We start from the raw sequence: 18,956 nt of genomic DNA on the forward strand, positions 1-18,956 counted from the left end.
GTTGCATTTTGTATTGATATTGTTTTTTTGCATTTAATGATGCATATTCAAAACAAAATAATTAAATGGTTCTCTTTAATCATTTGGCTCTGGTGAATAGTTTAATCATTTTTGGATTTTTTTACTTAGTAGCAGGATGTCCTAAAAAATATGGGTATTAAACCATTTTAATGTTGTTTTTATACCGTCGTCGTTTGATTTCACGTAATTTGTCTGGAAGTTGTAATTAGCTTCTCAATTTTATATACAGACGCAACAAATGTTATTATTTTAACGTCTTTAGATTGACGTTGACTTAAAACATTCTCCTGTCTAAAGTATTACACTTCACGCCCAAGATGTCGCAATATTTTGACATTGCATACATACAAATGCTTACCCCACACCTCCTTGTTGACCCTTGAATCTTAATATGGAGTGTTTACACCACGAGCTTCGTGCATTACCAGGCAGTGAACAAATACCTTTGGAAAAAAGACCCCTAAAAAACCGTATGTGCTTTTTTATTGATTGAAAGAGATAAATCTAATTTAAAAATTGAAGAAGGACAAATTATTTCTCTCAAAATTAGTTAATAAAGAAATAAAAAATAGGTTTGTTGTTGTTATTTAGCCAACAAATTTGTGTAATATTGTGGGGTGACCCCAACCACTGAGAGTACCATACATCAAAATTCACACATCATTTGAATACGTCCACTTGGCGTTCAAACTTAAAGGAACACTCTTTTATTAGTTTTTAGTTGATTTATACCCGGATTTTGATTTTTTCTGTTTACGCCTGTCTGCCTGTTTTTTACTTTAGGATTGCTTTATATTTTCAGCTATCTAACAAAATGTCATGATCAGTGATTTATTGACAGTACCTGCAAATAAACTATGCCTAAGAGTGTCCTCTTGCTGGATGCATATTACACATATGTGCAGAATTCCTACAAATATGCCTTGTTAACATATTTTACACCAAAAATCAAGAATAAGGTATACACAATATAATCTAATGTGCCAAAATATTCAACAAATGACAATGACACCAGCAAAACTATTTTACCCTAAACTTTCTACAGGTTTTAAATGTTATCTCTCAAGCCTTTAATCCATGTGTTTACAAATAACCTGTATTTTAGAAGAGGGCAATAAAAGAATATACATAATTTTTTTGTAGGATGTCCAAATCATACAAAGGTGCCAGAGCAATGATAATTATACGCGCAAAAAAACTGGCCTTGTGCGATTGTGCGTATGAGCAATAACAATAACCATAACCAAAATTGTCAAATGACTTCTCTGTACAGGTTTAAAAAGATATGTGTTTTATGCTTATGAAAAAAAAGATTTTAAAGAAAATAGTTTGCGGTAAATTGTTGCAAAAATTGAATTGAGTAGGTAAATAAATATTTTGGCATTACTAATGTTTTATTTTTATTCTTTTTGTAAAAACCCCAAAACCCCTGTACGTAATATGTATGTTTGAACGACTAATTGTGCATATGTATTGCTGTTGCTTGGGTGGACTTTTAAATGAACTGGACATGTTATGGACAATAGTTTAATATTTTGTTCATCCTTGAATTTACTCATCCATATACAAGATTTTACAAGATAGCAAAAGCAAATAAGTGTAGGGGTTTAATATCAAAAATGTTTTTTCGTGAGTTAGGTTATTTAGTGGCGATTTTAAAATAGTTTTGACAACAATGAAAGAAGTAAATGAAATGATATTTTACCACTCAAATCATCAACTAATCAATTTTCGGGTATAGTCCATTTCGTGGCAACGCACCTTAAGGGGCGATTCTTTGTAATTTTCACAGTATCTTTCCTCATATTTCTAGCCCCTGCGGGGCCAATTGCCTAACCCTGTCGGGCAATCACCTAACCCAATATAACCTAACTTAACATAAAATAACCTATAAAAAGCAATTTAAAAAATACGACGAATCGCCCCTTAATGGGCGTTGCCACGAAAGGGACTATTCCCCAATTTTCAAATATATTTTTTTGTTATTATAAAAGTTATTAATTGTATATTTTATCTTTTTCTCAATATCATGAAACTATTCAGTTGTACAGATACATTTCAAATTATTTGGTTGTTAGACCAGTAAACAAAAATGTCAAAATCTGCCGGCAACACATTTATTTATATTCTCCGTTCCAAAAGATGATATCAATTTGTGTTGGCTGTCAAAATTAATAAATGTATTTCTAATTCTGACAAGCTAAACATGAAGTGGCCCTAGGACATTCATTTAGATCCCAGTGAGACATATAAATTATTGATTAAGGTCACATAAATCTGCAGGCTGCCGCCTGGTCTTGGTGGTGGCTGATAATTTAACTTAAACGGGACATTTTTTGGTATTTCCTCAAGCAAATACGTTAGAAATGACATAAATCTGTACCAGGGTTGCAGGAAAAAGTAAATTATTGGATAAAAATTTATGCTATCCCTTAAATGTAGATAAAAAATGTGGTACTTTCTCATATGCATTTTTAATTTATTCAAATGATTACTGTTAATGTAAGAAAAAAAAACACGTTTTTCAAATCACTAACTCCGTGACTTTATACCCAACCAAAGATAGTTTTAATGATAATTTTTGCCTTTGTTTTTATTTTTGTTTGCTATACCATAAATTTTAATGTCTTACCAAAAAGACAAAAAATATGTAGGCATGCTGATTATTATACAAATGCCTTTTGTCTATTTAAATCTTTATTTCATTTGCATATTTTTGGTAGGCTTAAAAGTGTATACAAATATGAATATTGAATAAAGGTTTAGTTTTTTTGGGGTTGGGCCTGTATTTTTATGCCTAAGGCCCGTGTTTGCATATAAATATACTAAATTGCTTCTAAATTGCCTTAAAATACTGAAAGGGTCATAAATTAAAACGGGTCTCATTTTTTACAGAACTTGGGTTCTCTGTAATTAAATTGTTATTATGGTGACGTTTTTTTTACATGTTTTTAACAACTTTATTATCATACAAGAAGTATATTTAGACAACAGCTAGTTTTAATCAAATTTATACAATACTTATATTTATATTAATAATGTTTCTAAAGTTACAACAAACCATAAAAATTTCCAAAAATACAGAAATTTATTGAAGTGCTAATTCATAAATTTTGTTGGCACCCAAAGAACCAAAAGATAAAGATTAAATCTTTTTTATTTGACATTCAGTTACAATATCATTAGAAAGATGGAAAGATCTTGGAGGGGAATGGTGGCTTGAAAAGGGAAGATATTAATTTTTTGACATCTATTTTTGAGGCATTTTTTTGGGCCTGTTGTTTATCTATTGAGAGGGCCTGTGGCTTTATTGATATGCCTAGTGATATGTTAGTGTCACTTGTCATCAAGATAAAAACCATGAAAAGTCACGAGTACAACACTTAGAAATATATTTAAAAATTAGGTAAAAAAGTTTATTTTAAGTTTCTTCCATACAATATAAACATTTTTGTGGGTGTTTTTGAATGATGAATGGGCGAACCCTACAATTGAGCATAATCAAATAAATCCATATGTTCAGAACATATCTACCAATTTTCTTGTTCTTCATGTTTTAAACATTGCAAAACACACATATTATTATAACCCCATTTTATACAAAGGGGGTTATAATTTACTCACCCCTCTTCCTCCTTGTATGAAGTTGTAATTTTGACCTTTTTTTCCAGGCCTACATGGGTAACATGAAAGGCATACAATATTCCCATACATACATTCATTAAAAACATGCTTTGCACTTCCGTCTTTTATGAGCTTTAGTGTAAAAGGCAAAAAAATTGTTGAATACAAAAAAATCTTTTCTTAGATTCATTCATATTAAAGCATGAAATTAGAAAAAAGATAATTTTACTAGGAAGTTAAATACATTTTTAATAATTAAATCCCCCTGATTTTTATTTTATTTTCCAATCAAATTTGTAAGAAAGCAGAAGCCTATGAATAGAAATATTTTCACCATGACCCGTAGCTTAACCTCTTTTCATTAGGATTTTCTGTAAAAGGAAATGAACTGCTTGGAATTGGAGAGAAACAATAATAGTTTGATTCACCATGAACAATTTTTACCCTCCTATTTTCAATCATTACCAGGGAGTAGGGGTTCGGGACATTTGACTGTAAATTATACTGGCTTAAAATCCTGATTAGTTGATACAAACGGGTATAGTCTTTCGTGACAATGCCTCTTAAGGGGCGTTTCTTCGTATTTTCACAGCAGCTTTTCATAGGTCATTTTAGGTTAGGTTATATTAGGTTAGGTGATTGCCCCGCAGGGTTAGAGCCCCCCGCAGGGGCTGAAATAGGGGAAAATCTTCTGTGAAAATGCGACGAAACGCCCCTTAAGAGCCGTAGTCACGAAAGGGACAGTACCCATACAAACTAGCAGTGTTCAAAATTTTTCACCAGCGATTTAATAAACAAAAATGGTCTTTGTCTTATCCCTTAAGATCCCTGATCATAACAGAAATCATCAAAATTTCTAGCAACATTTTTATAAAAAATATATATAAAGCCGATCATATCAAATCAAGCCTTTTCGGGATCTTAATGAACCGAACACACATACAAACATCCAGCTACTTAAGTATATGGGATTATTGTAATCAAAATCCGATGAAATCATGAACATACACAATACATATTATAGGCCTTAACAGAAAATAAATGGGGTAAGGAGACATAGGGAGAGAATCTAAGCCAAAGAAACTGCCCTGGGCAAGATATTTGATGGTAAACAATCTTATCACAGGGGGCAATATAAACACAATCTAGACCCATCTAAACAATAACCAAATATAAAAAAAAAACTTTTAGCTTTATCTTAAATTTTATGCGTTTGTCCTTCAGCAAGTGTTTTTTTAGCATTGGGTCAAAGATTTTATCTGATTTTTGCCATAAAAAAGTGGTGATTATTCGGCCCTGAAGAAAATAGGTCATATAATGATGTATAATTAACAAGGGATGAAACATGAAATCTCAACAAACTGTGTTTGTGTGTGTATTTATTTGTGTGTGTGTGAGTGTGTTTAGGCCAAACTCGAATTTAGAATAAATATTTAAGTATATAAAAAATATCAAATTTATAGGCACAAACCTTTATTTCCTTCTAGAAATTCAATTATCAAAACATGAGGAAAAAGTATACTTTTAGTACAAAAAGTCTTTAATCTTAAACTTTAAAATATTATAGAAAGACGATCCTATGATAAACTTTATATAATGTTTGGGTATGAATATTTATTTGGCCTAATTCAAGCGCCTGATATTTGTATAATATATTTGTTTGCATTAAATTCATAATTGCAATTCGATACGTCATTTAAATAAAATTTGTTTACCTTGGATTTATTAAAGGATTTCAATGTAATAAAAATGTGTCAATGTGTAGATAATGAAATTAAATTTGAATTAATCTATATTTGAATACCAGCTTTTACAAATAGGATGACCTGTTTTCATTGTGAGCATGACTCATTGTGAGCGAACAATGCAAGAAATATAAAGCAATCATTAAACAACTGTTTGTTTCTTAGAAATTGTGACATCAACAACGTCGCGGCCACGGCCCCCATGGTTCCCAGAGAGTCCACCAAAGAGCTGGGCAGACCTGTCACCACCACCGTCAACCTCCACTCCCTCAACAACATCCACCGTCTCTACGACACCAGAAATAGATTCCGAGGATTTTGAGAATGAACACGATTATGCTGACCAAGATTCTGATAAGATTATAAAGGTAAATATTGTTACAAATTCGCACTCTAAAATCACCGAATTGTAAAATATCTTTAAAATTCATTCCTTTATTTTCTATAAGATCTATCAAATGAAATTCTTTCTCTTGCTCTTTGAATAATTACCAGTGTATCTTTTTATTTTACTTGTACAAAATTCTCAGAACTTAACCCAGATCATAATTGGCTAATTAAATATTTGATCCAATTTTCATTATTCAAATCGCCAGAAGTTGGATTGATTAATTTGCCCCATTTTTCTGTCTTTTTATTTTCTTTGCAAAAATTTTAATTTGGAGCAATTTGAATATTGTAGAATAAGCATTTTGTACAATATGAAAAAAATTATTAAACAAAGTATTGACTAAAAATAATTCTCTGAGCTTTGTTTTTCCCAAGGCAAAATTTCTTGCTATCATACTCCTCAAATTTAATCGTATAAGATTGCTAGCCACACACACATTCAAAATGCTCAAGTTTTTATCCATTAAAGGCTAGTCAAATAATCCTTCAAAACGCGCCCAATTTTTATTCTTGCCCCAAAATTTTAAACCAAAGAAGTAGGTAGTTTTTTCTTCTTAATTTTTTGATGAGTTTTGTCAAACAAGAGAGAGAAAAAATTTTTTTTTTTTTTTTACAAATTATTAGATAAAATTTTAAGGGAATCTGCTTTACTTTCAAAACCATTTGAAATTGATAGTGGGAAAGGTATGATTTGGCTAGGCTATATGATGGTATAAATAAACACAGAGTGTAACACAGTTATTTGGTCATAAACAATGTTAGGGATTAGGCATCTGTAAAAAATATTATGCTAAGAATTTTACACAAGCTAAAGAAACATATTCTGCATATGGTAATTTATTGGTTATATTTAATAGGTATAAATGTTTTACATGACCTAATTCTTTTTTTCTGGGTTGATATATCCTTATTCCAGATCATATGATCATAGACCTGTGCCAAAAAGGGCGTGCAGCGGATTGTTTGTTCGGCTCTTTGTCGTATCATATTTTGCACAACATTTCTTCAACAATGTTTTGCATTGTAAAAATATCAAATATGATGCATTTTATAGATTTTTAAAATAATAGTTTTTTTACTTCAGGTAAAAGTTCCCAAACCGCAATATCCCCGCGAAGAGGAAAACAACCGGCTTAGGATACCTATACCACAGTCAGTACCCTCCCCAACACCGTCAATCCAGCAGTTGAAACGCGATCCATCCGCTCCAGTCAGCTCTAGCCGTATACAGTCGAACCGCTATCATGATTCCTACGCGACCAACAGTAATAACGGCAACAACAATTACGGTCCTGAAGATATTAATGACTACTGTGGTCCGTTGACCGCCCGCGGCCTGCACTGGAATTGGACCCGCGCCGGCGATACAGCGGTCCTAGAATGTCCAAGTGGTTCTATTGGCTTCGCCAAATGGAAATGCGATCGACTTGTAACAACACGACAACCGCAACATTTGCTTAGCGGTAATGGCGGCTCTGCCTGGAGGGCGGCAAATTCCGGCGCTGGTCACGGCGGTCTCGGCGAAACTGCAGCCCGCTGGAGCAGCCTTTCCCCCAGCCTTGCTGAGTGTCAGTCTAAATGGTTGGCCAACCTGGATTCACGTCTGCGGGATGGCGAGAGCATCAGTGGTGTGTCGGGGGATCTGGCGCAGCTGTCCGGGCTGCAGCCACTCTATGGCGGCGACTTGATGCTGGCTAGCAAGATGCTCAAGCACATGGCTGAAAGAATGAATTATGACATACAGGTAATGTTTTATATCAAAATTATCTATTTTATTTTCTTGCATTTTAAACTCACCTATTAAAATATAATAGTGTATATGCATGTTCTTGTCAGAGTACATATTCACTAAATTGGTATGATTTTGCTTGATGTGGGCTCAAACAAATTGCTGACTCGAAAACTTCCATTATCAAAAATTGAAATCATATTTATTGCCTGATCCTACTTTTTTTTATTCAATTTATCCCCCTACTCTATTAACCTTTGAATTATACTTGCAGAATATATAGAGTAGAATCTTTCATGCCCAATCATAATAAAATCAAATATTTTAAAATATTTATTGGGAAAAAGTTGTAAAACATTAAAATTAATATTTATGATCTTTTAATGGCTATTTAAAAATCAGTGTACATAATTGTAATAATTAAAAATGCAGTTTATAATTAAATGGTGGGTGGAAGGTTTAAAGATTACAAGGATGATAAAAGCATATGGTAGTGAAGCTCTTTAATTTAATAATAAACCATTTTTTAATGAAAATTATTGTTTGTTGTAATTTTAGGTTAAATTTTATAACATTTCTGACGTCAAAAAATGTCAATTAACAAAGTCAGTACCAGCTTATACCAACAACGAAATTAATTAGAAAAAAAATAAGAAACATTATTTTTAGCTGTCGTTCGAGGGCAACACATAATAGAATTGAAGACCTTTCTATCTGCCCTCAAATATTATTTTAGATATATTTAGTTTGTTGACCTAATTTCTGAGTTGCTACGCCCCTATAAAATTGTAACAGTAAATTAAATTCTGTATTTTGACTGTTATGTCAACGTCTGGCAAATTCAAGTTTTTTTGCCAATCAAATCAAGTGCATGGGTCAAATTGTTACAAATTAATTATACCACTTTTTTCACACGACTTTGATAAGGTTACAAAAACATATTAGGGCAATGATTTTCATTTGATTTGATTTTTAACAATATAAAACATTATATGAATTTGTAATTCCAATCTAAGACAAGTTTGATTTTGTATATACAGCATGACCCTCGAAAAAGTATTTTTAAGCATCTGCAGCCCTTATTTCTCAATGAATTATAAAAAAATGCATATGTCCTTGTTCTCCATAGTATTCCACATAAGTAGATATAAAAATATTTTTTTTACCTCCATTAACACCAGAGATTTTTAGAGCTAAAGTTTTGAAAAAGTGACTGAGGAAAAAGTAACTTTTAACATGAAACGACTTTTTTAGCAAAATTAAGGTAGAAATCCTTTTATTTTTGTTACTAGCAGAAACTTTATACAAAAATGAAATAAAAAATTTAGTTTTTTAGTAAAAAGCATTTTTTTACACATATTTTTTGAGTCTTTTTAGTTTAATGATATTTTGAAAAACTTACTTATTAGGCAAAATTTTTTATCATTAAAAAACCAAATAAATCATTATGAATATAGCAGGAAAATTGTTTTTGTTTCACAATCCTAACTTTAATAACAAAAAAGTTATGAAGAAAATTAAATTAAAACATAATGATTTTTTTGTCTAAAAAGCTTAATTAACCCCCTATTAAATTATTGAGATGTCAGAAAAGTAGGCGGAGCAACTGTCATAATTAATCCTTTTCTCAAATAAGGGTTAATAAATAACCTAAAATTTGCAAATAATCAATTCATTCAGTAGTGTTTTTTGCCATTAAAAATTTATATTTTTTGGTGGAATAAAAAAGAAATAATTAGTTAACTTGTTTTTCTTTGTGTCTCATTATTCAGTTGCCAGAAAAACATAATATAACCATCCAAAAAATAAGAGAAACAAAAAAAATTCTTTTTCTCAGTCACTTTTTCAAAACTTTAGCTCTAAAAATCTCCGGTGTCAATGGAGGTAAAAAAAATATTTTTATATCTACTTATGTGGAATACTATGGAGAACAAGAACATATGCATTTTTTTATAATTCATTGAGAAATAAGGGCTGCAGATGCTTAAAAATACTTTTTCGAGGGTCATGCTGTAGTAGTAGAGATACATAGATAAGACAATGATATATAAACTAATCCTTCTCCTGACTTAAAATTTAAAAGGATGAATTTCTGTCTTAGCATATTAAACTATTTTTATTTGCAATATTATTGTATTTGCCGTTGTCGTATCCCAGTATTACAAGATTTAAAACCATTTATAAGAATTTGAACATGAAACAATGATTAAAGTGAACTAATTAAATTTTCCATTAACCAATCTCTGTATATCAAAGTATATCCAAACCATTAATAACAATAACAATTAGTATAAATTGTGTTAATAACACACTTTATTTTTCATTGTCTTATGCCTGTAGGGCTCGGTTCAAAGCCATTATATAATAAGAATTAGTACATGAAACAATGTTTATAGGTTGTGAGTGACCTGGCAGAGAAAGAATCCCTGGTCACAGAACTGGTACAGAATGTGGTTCTCACGGCCAGCCACCTTCTAGACAGGTAAAACATTCCACCACGTTTTTTCATACAAAAGTAAATTTAATTAATTTAAAAATATTTTCATCTTAACCTAGATAACAATTATTTAAATCTTTAGATTTTTAAAAAGGGTAAATTATCACCAAATTATACTATTGAAAATGAAATACAAGAATTTGTTAAGCTTAAAGGCCATAGAATAGTGAAAAATATAATTAATCTTTTTATTTTTGTTTTCGCGGACAAGTGTCTTTAAAAGTATAGAGGTCTGTGTGAAAACGATAAAGGGAGGTGGTTTTAATGTGTTTAATTCAAATCTCTTGAGGAAATTGCTACATTTTTGTTCACATTGCTTTTCACTACCCAAAACAAAAACATTTTAAACAATAGATCTAGAGGGCCTAGTTTTCTTTTTCCGGTACAAAAGATTTATGATGCTAACTAGATGAGTTTTTACTTTTTATCATAGATATTTATGCATTTAGGCATATCAAGGGTATTTAAAACTTAAATAAAATACGAGATTAGTATAAAATATGAAAATTTTTACCGCTACTCTAAACATAAAAATTTTAGTACTTTTTAAAATTTGCAAATTTTAAATTTGAAGTGCAAATTTGATATGCCAATGTTTATATTTAAAACCACTCCTGCATTTTTAAATTTTATAACATACAATGACAAACATTCTTGGGTGTACAAATGGCAGGAATGTTGAAGGGTTTTTAAATCCCCCTGTAACAAACAAATAAAACCTTGCCTCTAGAACTAAATATATTACAGTACTACTAAGCAGACAAATACCAAGCCAGATTTTATCAATTCCTTTCTTATTGTGCTACATCAAGATTTTATTTAACTAATTTATTGATATTAGTCCTAGAAATCTTTAAACTATTCTTAGGTCCACTATAGCCAGTAAGTTACTCAAATAAAAATTACCTTTGAATTTATATTTTCTTAATTTTAGGATAAATCATGTATCATGGACTGATTTGAGTTCGGATGATGTTAGCATAGCTGCAACAGGACTTATGAAAGGTCTAGAACAAAACGCCTTCCTATTGGCTGAATCTGTAGCCAATCAGAAGATCATTATCAAACCTACAAATAATATATGTAAGTATTTTTTGCTGAAGATTTTGTTATTATCAATTTTTTGATGATTTTGATCATTGATGGTAATTTTATAAAAGATATTATTTCAATTCATTGCAAAAAAATTTTTTTAGTGCTTTTGGCTTTTGACTCATTGAAATACAAGCTAAATTTTATAATTTTGATATAAGGAAGTTGTATAATGTATAAGATTGTAATTAAAAGTTGAGCTGTGAGAATCGTATAAATAGCATTGATTAAAATGCCCCCAAGTCAAAATTAGGGCTCATCTACAATTTATACCAGGTCTAAATATACATAATATACACCATATATAGTATATTACATGTTATCATGTGTTTTTCATACTCATTCCTTCAACCTTCCCCTTATAATGGTTTTATTTCAACTTCGCCTTTTTTTGATACAATCAAAGTTTAGTTGTTTAATCATGTATGCAAATATTACTTCAACCTTAATATATTATCTTTCTTGATACATTTTTTATGCGCGGCATCTTTATAATTATATTCCCTCACTCTACTCTCGCATTTAATAATTTTTCCCTCCACAGATTTTGTTTTTATATCTTTTCTTAATGTAACTTTTTTTTTGCATAGTTTTCATAATTACTCATCTTAAGCCCCGTTAAATATAATATAAAAAAGCAGTAATTCGTTAAATAGAAAAAAAGTAATTATTTAAAGTTGCGCTTCTTAAATATATAATAAAATTCTGCTTACTAATAACAAAAAAATAACAATTTATAAATAAAACTATCAAAGAAATTGATCCTATTTTACATTTTGTTGTTTATATGGAGCCTAAACATTAAACTGTGTCTTGGGAATAGATATTTGTTGCCAATTCTAAGAAAAAGTTAATAGCTAAATGAACTACATATAGTTAACTTAATGATATCATATAAAATAACAATTTACCAAAAATACTATTGTTTTGCCAAAAATGTATTATACATTTATATAGATTTACTATTAATATATTCAGTTTTAAGTTTACATTATACATGTATCTTAAGGACTATAGCAAACAAAAGTTTGTGTTTCTTTTAGCAATATGAATAAAACTTTTTGCATAAAAAAGTTTTAAAGCCAAGAATATGCCCAACTTTTTTTGGGGTCAGTATGGCTTATTTTTATGTGCATACATTCAATATTTTTTTTATTTACACAAACTTTTAAAAATTGTTTTTATATGTTTTTTTCTGTTTTAGTGTTATCTGTGAGAGTAATGGACGCCAAGCATCCAATCCTACAACGTTTCCCTGCCGTTGAGAATCTCGAGGACTGGTCCCGTGATCAAAATGTTGGTGTATGGAGTGGCGAGGATTCGATCCAGTTATCCCCAACTACACTAAAAGACTCGAGCGAGGAGGGTGTCATTCGGGTTGTGTTTACAACCTTCAATGAATTTGATGAGATTCTTGTACCTGATCAGAAGCCTGACGGGCCCCTGAGATTCCTTAATTCTAAAGTTATCTCCGCCTCACTGGGAAAGGCGAAGCACGCGCCCCTGCTCGACCCTGTGCGCATCTCCTTCAAACACTTGAGAACTGTAAACGTGAGCAACCCTGTGTGTGTGTTCTGGAACTATACCACCAGATTCTGGTCTGAGGATGGATGCAAGCTTATAGCCTCCAACCTGACGCATTCTCAATGCGAGTGTGAGCACTTGACAAATTTTGCTCTAATCATGGATGAAGGCAGTAATGGGGTGGCATTTGCCAAAACTGCTGTTACAGATCAGATTACCATTATTATTGCCAGTGTTGCCACTCTGGTCTGTGTGACTATTCTTCTGTTCAGCATAGTTATAACCTGGCGTAGATTCAAGGTGACTTACCAGTGTCGTGCTGTTCTGCAAAAATCTGGAATTCCTTGTTTTCACAAGACAAAGGAGCTGTCAGAAAAGGATAAAAAGCAGGGCAATTTTTACACAGTCACCCCCAAATTGAACGGACTGAACACAGATGGCAGTGTCCTTGGCGGTCAAAACATTGAGATGGACACTGAGCAGTATTTCCAGCATATGTTGGCTATGCAGAAAAGCCAAGACTCCCTTGGGCAAGCTCATAAATCTGTCAGGAGGAACACAATTTCAGCAGCGGATATTCTAAGAGAAACTAATAATGGTATTCACCAGGAAACAGCTCTGAATGAACAACAAGATCAAGTGCATACACAGCAACCATTGACTCTAAACTTCAGAAAGACATTGAAGATGAAGAACAACTGCGGCCACGCCACTATTGGCCCGGCATCCGGAATTCAAGCAGCTGACATTGCCATGCAAAGAAAAATGATCAACAATACACGTGCCATGAGCCCCTTTAATCATATCTATATGGAGATTGACCCTAAGACCGACACTGATCATCCCGCGGCCCCACAAGGTGCTGTGTACGAGACTATGAACCAAAGCGAGACCTACATGCTGTCCTCTGTATCTGACATGTCGGAGGAGGATTTTCGTCGGGCTTCCAGCGATGTCAGCCGCCAGTCCTCCAACAGATACGCGGAGAACAAGCCACTCTTGCGCCAAGGACTTGAACGAAGCATGTTTGGAAATGCGGCGGGTATCCAATCTCAGTCGATGAGGCTTCCAGCTCATTTGAACAACAACCGCAACTCTTTACTGCCATCAATTGCCGGACTTAGGTTTCAAGATCAAAAACAGCAACAGGGTCAAAATTTGAATCTCGTAAGCAGCCACATTGAACCAATACCATTTGCTCTCAGCAATGGCGAGATTATCCATGGTCTTAACCAAAACGGAGAGCCAATTCACACACTAAACCTGACTGAAGAACAAATCAAAGCCTTAAACTTGGATTCCCTCCCCATTCTGACCAATGAGAATGGCCTGATGGGCCATCCAGGTATGATTGAGGCCAGAGCTGGTCAAGAGGCTCCTCTGCAGGTGACAACAGTCAATGGAAACCAGTTTGTCTGTCTTAATCTCCAAGATGATGCAGGTAATGAAAAAAATTTTCATAATTCTCTTTCAATGATACTATTACCTATTCAAATAAATTATAAGTTAATAAAAATTTTAGTTAAAATATTCTTTCTGTTAGCCTTAACTAATGTTATGTTCTGTTCTAGGAAACAACACATCAACGTATGTAGCAGCCTCTGACCTCCATCAGTACTCCTCCTTCTCTGACACATACATCCAGGGCGCAGAACTTAGAGGCATAAACACAGCAAACTTTGCCGTGGCCAACACAACTCCCTCGGACATAATGACCAGCGCTATGGTGAGCCAGGTGCAGGCCAGCCACCACCAGCCTGTCACCACTGAGCATGGCATGATCCACAACCCTGTACACTCACAGTTTGTCGTGCAGAGGGTCGGCACTTTGCCAAGGCAGTATGCCCATCCTTTGGCTCAAATATAGACTATTGTACAGTAGAGAATAAATCCTTTGTGAAGGATAAAAAATGAGTCAAAAATCGATGCAATACATACAGCAAATAATTATATTTCTATGCCCAGTGCTTTCTGCCAATATGCCATGCTCAGTTTGTGATAATCCTGTACAGACAATATTCTATTTAGTGAATTTAAAGTTTGTCTCAAAGACTTTATAATAAAATGATCTCTTGTTATTGATTTATTATAATAATAATATATGTATATAAGTATGTATATGGTGTAAAAAATAGAGAAAAATAACAGTAATGAAAAATAGCAATAAGAATGAAACATTTTGAAGTTCTCTAAACTCTATATGTTAAAATATTTATTTACCTAATTTTTGACTTTTTTTGCCACTTTTATGTTACTATATTTTTTTAATTGTAAACTTTTAAAAACAAACCCCACTCCTTGAAAATAGCCAAGCCATGCGCTAACAAACATATTGTTTTCATATTTAACTTAATTAAATACACCTCTGTGATAATTATGATATTTAATAATAGTTTTTGTTAATAATATACAATATATAAATTAATTGAATCATGTATCTAGAAATAAATTATCTCTAGCTTAATAATTTTATTTGGTGGCTAAACTTTTTTACCAGCCTTACAATTTTTTGTTCTGTTGGTTTGTCTGCTGTTTCAGCCTTCTACTGAGCTGTCAAAATCAGCCCCATAAATTAAGTTTTCTCTGAAGTAATGCCATGTCTTGAGAGCATTAAATTTGTAAAAAAAAAACTTGCTTAATACAGGATAATGTTTATGGACTTACTTACATTTTTAGGACTTAATTATAGAGTTGCTTCGCTTATAACATTATACTTTGTTGTCCCAGGAATCAACCTACCAAAAATCAGACCAATCGAATGATTAAATCTCGTAAAAATTTGTTGTTAAAAAAAGTAAAAAACTCAACATGCTTAAAATGGACGGACGGACATTCTTGTAATGATTATAGAGTTGCTACACTTTCTTAACCTAACTACTAAAGGAATCCCCATGCAAAGTTTGAAATCGATAGGACAATTCTAACATGCCTAAATTAACGAAAAAAGCTATCCGTCTGTGACGGACGGACGTACGTACGGATCGACCCTAATTATAGAAAAGATTCGCTTTTAAAAATTATCTCAAATGAACCCTTCAAACAAACAAACTTGTCTTTACGTTCTGTTTTCTTTAATTACTTTTATTTAATCTATGTACGTGTGTTATCTATAATACAAAGTAGTTTGATGTCTGTCCGTCCGTCTGTCTGTCCCAATTAAGATCTCAGTAACCACTGAACCGATTGGATTCTACTCTTCAGGGTATATACCTATTGGTCCTGTGGTGGTTTTAAGTTTTTTTCTTGGGGGGTGGGACACCCCCAACCCCCCAAAAAATGAAAATTCCCCCCCCCCCCAAAAAAACCTCCTGGGTCAAAGCTAGTCTATAATACAAAGTAGAATGATGACTGTCCGTCTGTCCCTTCTAATCTCGGTAACCACTGAACCGATCAGATTCTACTCTTCAGGGAATATACCTACTGGTCATGTGGTGGTTTTAGGCTATTTTCTTGGGGGATGGGACACCCCAACCCCCCCAAAAAAACAGAAAAATCCACCTCAATTTTTTTTAATATAAAGTAGTAGGGGCACCTCTAGTTACATAATCTTTTTTAATTACCTCTTTGGGCAAAGCCCCTAGAGGCTAGGGGCGAAGCCGCTAGTGACCATATATATATATAGTATTGTCTGTGGCAAAGCAACTTTATGACTTGGAGATAGTCTGGGTCTGTCTGATTGATTTATAATTTTGTTTTAAAATCATAGTTAGATAAATTTAAATAATTAATTAGTTAAAGTATTGAGATTTAATTAATGTTTCTGAAAAATTACTTGCTTCCCATAGAGATGATTTAAATTTCATATTTAAATTACATTAAAATTTGCCACATCATATTTTTAACCCTAATTTGCCAAATAAATAAGACGACATTTATATTTTCCAAAGAGAAAGGCCACGTCAGAAACTAATCAGAATTTACGCGGCATTTGTTACAACAATGCGCAGTTTCGCCTTGCACCGGTTTGGTGGACCAAGTTTTTCATCAATATTTATGTTTTGGACGGTTTCCACATGATTTATTTTTGTAATTTAAATATAATTAGTATGATTTTTATATATTTCACTTGAAATTTATTAATAATTTTGATATTAAAGGCGTTTTTAAATGTTTGAGGTTGATTATTTTAAGCTACGTGGACTAACCTAATAGAGCACACGTTACCCTTTCAAGCAAATTTGGCAATACAAAAATAAACAAGTTAATGCATTTAGTTCTCTATCTTAGGCTAGAAAAATGAAGGTGAAATTGTCCAGTGATAATGAAACTTTAGTCCAACATTTACTTTTATTTATTTGTAAAGGGTAAAATATTGAATTTAATACACCTATAAGGGGGGGGGAAGTTTTGACACATTTGCGTAAACAGTGAGTATAGGCTTTATCTTTGGACTGAGAGGATAGGTTATTAGAGATAAAATCATTCTTATATGATGAACTTCCCCCAGATTTAAGATTTTTTGGATAGACCTCCAGGTTCCGGAGCTCCAGGCCTCCAGGTCCTCTCTGTACAGGTAAAAATTAAAAAAAAAAATTTTTTTTGAAGAGTTAAAAGTCAACTTATGAAACAAAATATGCATTTTTTTCTTCAAATATGTGAATAACATTCAAAAATATGCATATTTTGTTTTATAGGTAGACTTCTAACTCTTCAAAAAAAAATTATTTTTTTAATTTTTACCTGTACAGAGAGGACCTGGAGGCCTGGAGCTCTGGAACCTGGAGGCCTATCCAAAAAATCTTAAATCTGGGGGAAGTTCATCATATAAGAATGATTTTATCCCTAATAACCTATCCTCTCAGTCCAAAGATAAAGCCTATACTCACTGTTTACGCAAATGTGTCAAAACTTCCCCCCCCCTTAATAACTAGCGGCTGCGTCCCTAGCATCTAGATGCTCTATATGCGAAGGATCATATCATTTCAGCGGTTAGCGAGATCCTTCGCTACAAACAAAAAATCTTACTACTTTTTATAATAGGATATAGGGTAGGCAATCCGTCTGATTTTTGGACTGGATTCGGATTCTTACAAGAATAAATTAAAACGGATTCTCCGCGGTTTCCGGATCCTACCAATATTTTAAAAGGCTTTTTAGATAAATAATTAAGGGATTCAATTTTACCGAGTACTGGGCAGAATCTAAAGCTGCGTTTTTTCATATTTTCACAGTAGCTTTTCTTCTATTTCTAGACCTTGTAGCGCGGCCAAAATGACTGTTAAAAATTAAAATATATACCTATTCACACTAACTTTGTTAACTAATAACTTTGCACAGCTGATGATAGCTCAGCAGAACGCATAAAAATGCCGCAACCAAAACAAAACATACGCTATAAAGGATATAATAAGATATATATTTATTGCTCTTATTTAAGCATTTTTACATTTTTTTTTCTCACAAACGTCTTTGTTCTTAATGAAATTAATATTTTCTGAAATAAAAAAAAAAATTTATTAAGTAAAAGTATAATTTTTATGTGCCTTAATATTACAAACTTTAACGTTAAAATTAATACCTTCACAATGGAAATCAAAGTTTATATTATTTTTCCAGCCAAAGAAAAGAGAATAATAAACCTAGATTTGAAATTTTTATTTCAAACAAATAACTCTAAACTAGCATAAATATGCATTAAAAAAAACTATAATTTTATAATATAATAATTTTCTAACGATTTTTAGTTTTTTCCTTTTAAATCATAATAGAAATAAATATTCTTGTCAAATACATTCTTATTCTTCAAAAATATTGAAAAAGTGAAAATATAATTTTCTGGAATATATTTTGAAGTTAAAGTTTTACGGCAACCCTGTAAATATATTAAAAAAATAATTTTTAAGTATACTATACTTTTACTAGTAAGTACCACTATAATTTCAATATTAAAAGCAATTTATTTATTTTTAAAATTTTTATAAAAAAAATTTAAGTGGCAACCTGGTTTTGACAAAACTGTACGCGTGTACGCGGCATTAGCGCGCACGATAATAACCGGGTTCGATGTCCACACGTGCAACACCAGGTTTACAGTCAATTTAGGATTAAATGTTGTGTAATTATTTTAAATCAAGGGACTTTAGAATTATATGGTATGACAATAATATCTACTAATTTTATTATCGGCGAACTCTGTTTTCGTTCTACTTGTGCAAACAAAGCATCTGTGTATTCGGACCAAAAAAACTCAAGACGCTAATTTTAGCCTAACAATTAAGAATCCGAATCCGCTATTATTAAAAAACGGATTCGGATTCTAAATCCTAAATTGGCCAGTTGCAACCCTAATTTTTTACACCGAAAAATTCTTTTAAGTACGGACTTTTCATCATTT

At 32.2% G+C, this 18,956-nt stretch overlaps 1 protein-coding gene across 1 annotated transcript in view; it reads left to right on the plus strand.

Moving 5' to 3' along the window:
* The window catches only part of LOC145313348 (latrophilin Cirl-like), a 59,665-nt gene extending 44,579 nt beyond the window's left edge, over positions 1-15,086 (plus strand). The window contains exons 5-10 of the mRNA XM_080152707.1: positions 5,556-5,758; positions 6,865-7,524; positions 9,906-9,991; positions 10,941-11,089; positions 12,303-14,063; positions 14,194-15,086. Coding sequence (XP_080008833.1) covers positions 5,556-5,758; positions 6,865-7,524; positions 9,906-9,991; positions 10,941-11,089; positions 12,303-14,063; positions 14,194-14,489 — 3,155 coding nt within the window. The 3' untranslated portion in view covers positions 14,490-15,086. The remainder of the gene's footprint in view (positions 1-5,555; positions 5,759-6,864; positions 7,525-9,905; positions 9,992-10,940; positions 11,090-12,302; positions 14,064-14,193) is intronic.
* The last annotated feature ends 3,870 nt before the right edge of the window (positions 15,087-18,956 follow it).

This window comes from Acartia tonsa, chromosome 3, assembly GCF_053477335.1.
Source record: "Acartia tonsa isolate MP-2025a chromosome 3, ASM5347733v1, whole genome shotgun sequence".
Taxonomy (NCBI): domain Eukaryota; kingdom Metazoa; phylum Arthropoda; class Copepoda; order Calanoida; family Acartiidae; genus Acartia; species Acartia tonsa.